General features: G+C 41.1%; 1 protein-coding gene across 1 annotated transcript; it reads left to right on the plus strand.

Annotated features, from left to right (window-relative positions):
• Nucleotides 1-559: 559 nt before the first annotated feature.
• Nucleotides 560-742, plus strand: EJ05DRAFT_445806 (uncharacterized protein; the record flags this gene model as incomplete). The annotated part of the gene is made up of 1 exon (XM_033742197.1): nucleotides 560-742. The coding sequence occupies one exon, from the start codon at nucleotides 560-562 to the stop codon at nucleotides 740-742; it is 183 nt and encodes a 60-aa protein (XP_033595395.1).
• Nucleotides 743-1,717: the final 975 nt, after the last annotated feature.

Genomic DNA, 1,717 nt, shown 5'->3' on the forward strand with positions numbered 1-1,717 from the left:
ATGCATGGAGACTATAATAGACGTATCTACCCCTTAAGACTAATAAGGGCGATAGCTATAGAAGGATACTAACTAGGAAAAGTACCTAAAGGACCTGGAATTAATAATCCTAGACCCGTCTATAGTTAATATATCTAATGGCCCGGCTATCGACCAGGCCGTGAATACACTCCTATAGGCGTACTAGGGAGTAAGAGATAAACACGTGCCGTACCGAATATATAGACCCCTAGACCCGAAAAGTATATCTTAAGTATAAGAGTATAGGCGAGAAGTCCGGAGATTATATATACGCGTATACTATAACCGTATACCTAAAGCATAGGATAAATAGAGAGAGGCGAGAAGATAATAAGATAAGGTCCTCCGTAACGAGCGACGTAAATAGTAGCGTATAGTCACGGATAGATATACACGTAATACTACTAGACTATAGTATATAGTAAAATAGGCTAAAAGCACCGCCTCCCCGACACCTATACCACTTATACCTCCCCTTATATATTAAGAAAAGACGTACTCCACGAGCCTCGAGAAAATAGAGATTCTATAAGAGGTTATGTTCCCTCTCCTAGAACCCGTAGACCTATTAGATATTAATAGCACGGAATACCCGGAAGCTATAAGTATCCCTAGGGAAATCACGGACGACGATATACTCGGCGCTATTAAGACACTCCTAAATAATAAAGCGCCCGGGCTAGATAGAATTCCGAATCGATACCTTAAGAGGACTATATAGGCGACCTTACTAATTATAGGCCATATATTCCGAGCGTGCGCCCGTATAGGATACTATCTATAGAGCTTCTAAACTATATACATAGTTATACTCCTAAAACTAGGGAAGAGCCTAAACACGCCGAAGGGATAGAGGCCGATCGCCCTCCTCTCCTACCTTAGTAAGGTACTAGAAGCTACGATTACTAAGAAGATAAGTATAGTAGTATAGGTACACGGCCTTCTCCTAGTAAACTAGAAGGCGAAGATATAAAGCTCCCTAATTATAGCTATTTAATATATCCTCGAGGTTATCTAGACTATATAGAAATAAGGACGAGTCGTCACGCTACTCTCCCTAGATATAGTAGAGGCGTTTAATAAGGTAAACTATATAAGACTTATCTATAACCTCTAGATAAGGCGAATACCTAAGTAGATTATACGATTTATATAGTCCTTCCTCGCGTAAAGGACTACTTAAATATATATCCCCGGATACCGAAGCGAATATAAGGAGATAGTATACGGCATCCCGTAAGGGAGTACCATCTCCCCGATCCTCTTCCTCTTCTTTATAGTAGACCTCCTTTAGAGAATAGAATATATAGAGATAGTCGGATATATAGACGATATATATCTCCTCACGGTCGATAGTAGTACTAGTAGAACATGTACACGACTCGAACGAGACCACGAGAAATACGTCTAGTAGATAAAGCGCTACGGAGTAAAATTCGCACCTAAAAAATACTAGCTTATATACTTTATTAACCGCTATAGAGGATAGGCTACTAGGGAGGGGGCACGTCGCCCCTAAATCGACGCCTTTATAGAACTACCAGCATAGAGTATATAAGCACTCGGCGTCATAATTAATAATAAGCTAAAATAGGGACCATAGATGGCACACGCCGTCTCTAGAGCCCTCTAGGTAGAAACCGCTATACGCCGGATTACGGTATCCACGTAGGGAATAGCCCGGGATAAGGCGAGA

The sequence above is a fragment of the Pseudovirgaria hyperparasitica genome (genome assembly GCF_010093815.1).
Source record: "Pseudovirgaria hyperparasitica strain CBS 121739 unplaced genomic scaffold EJ05scaffold_25, whole genome shotgun sequence".
Classification (NCBI taxonomy): Eukaryota; Fungi; Ascomycota; class Dothideomycetes; order Acrospermales; family Acrospermaceae; genus Pseudovirgaria; species Pseudovirgaria hyperparasitica.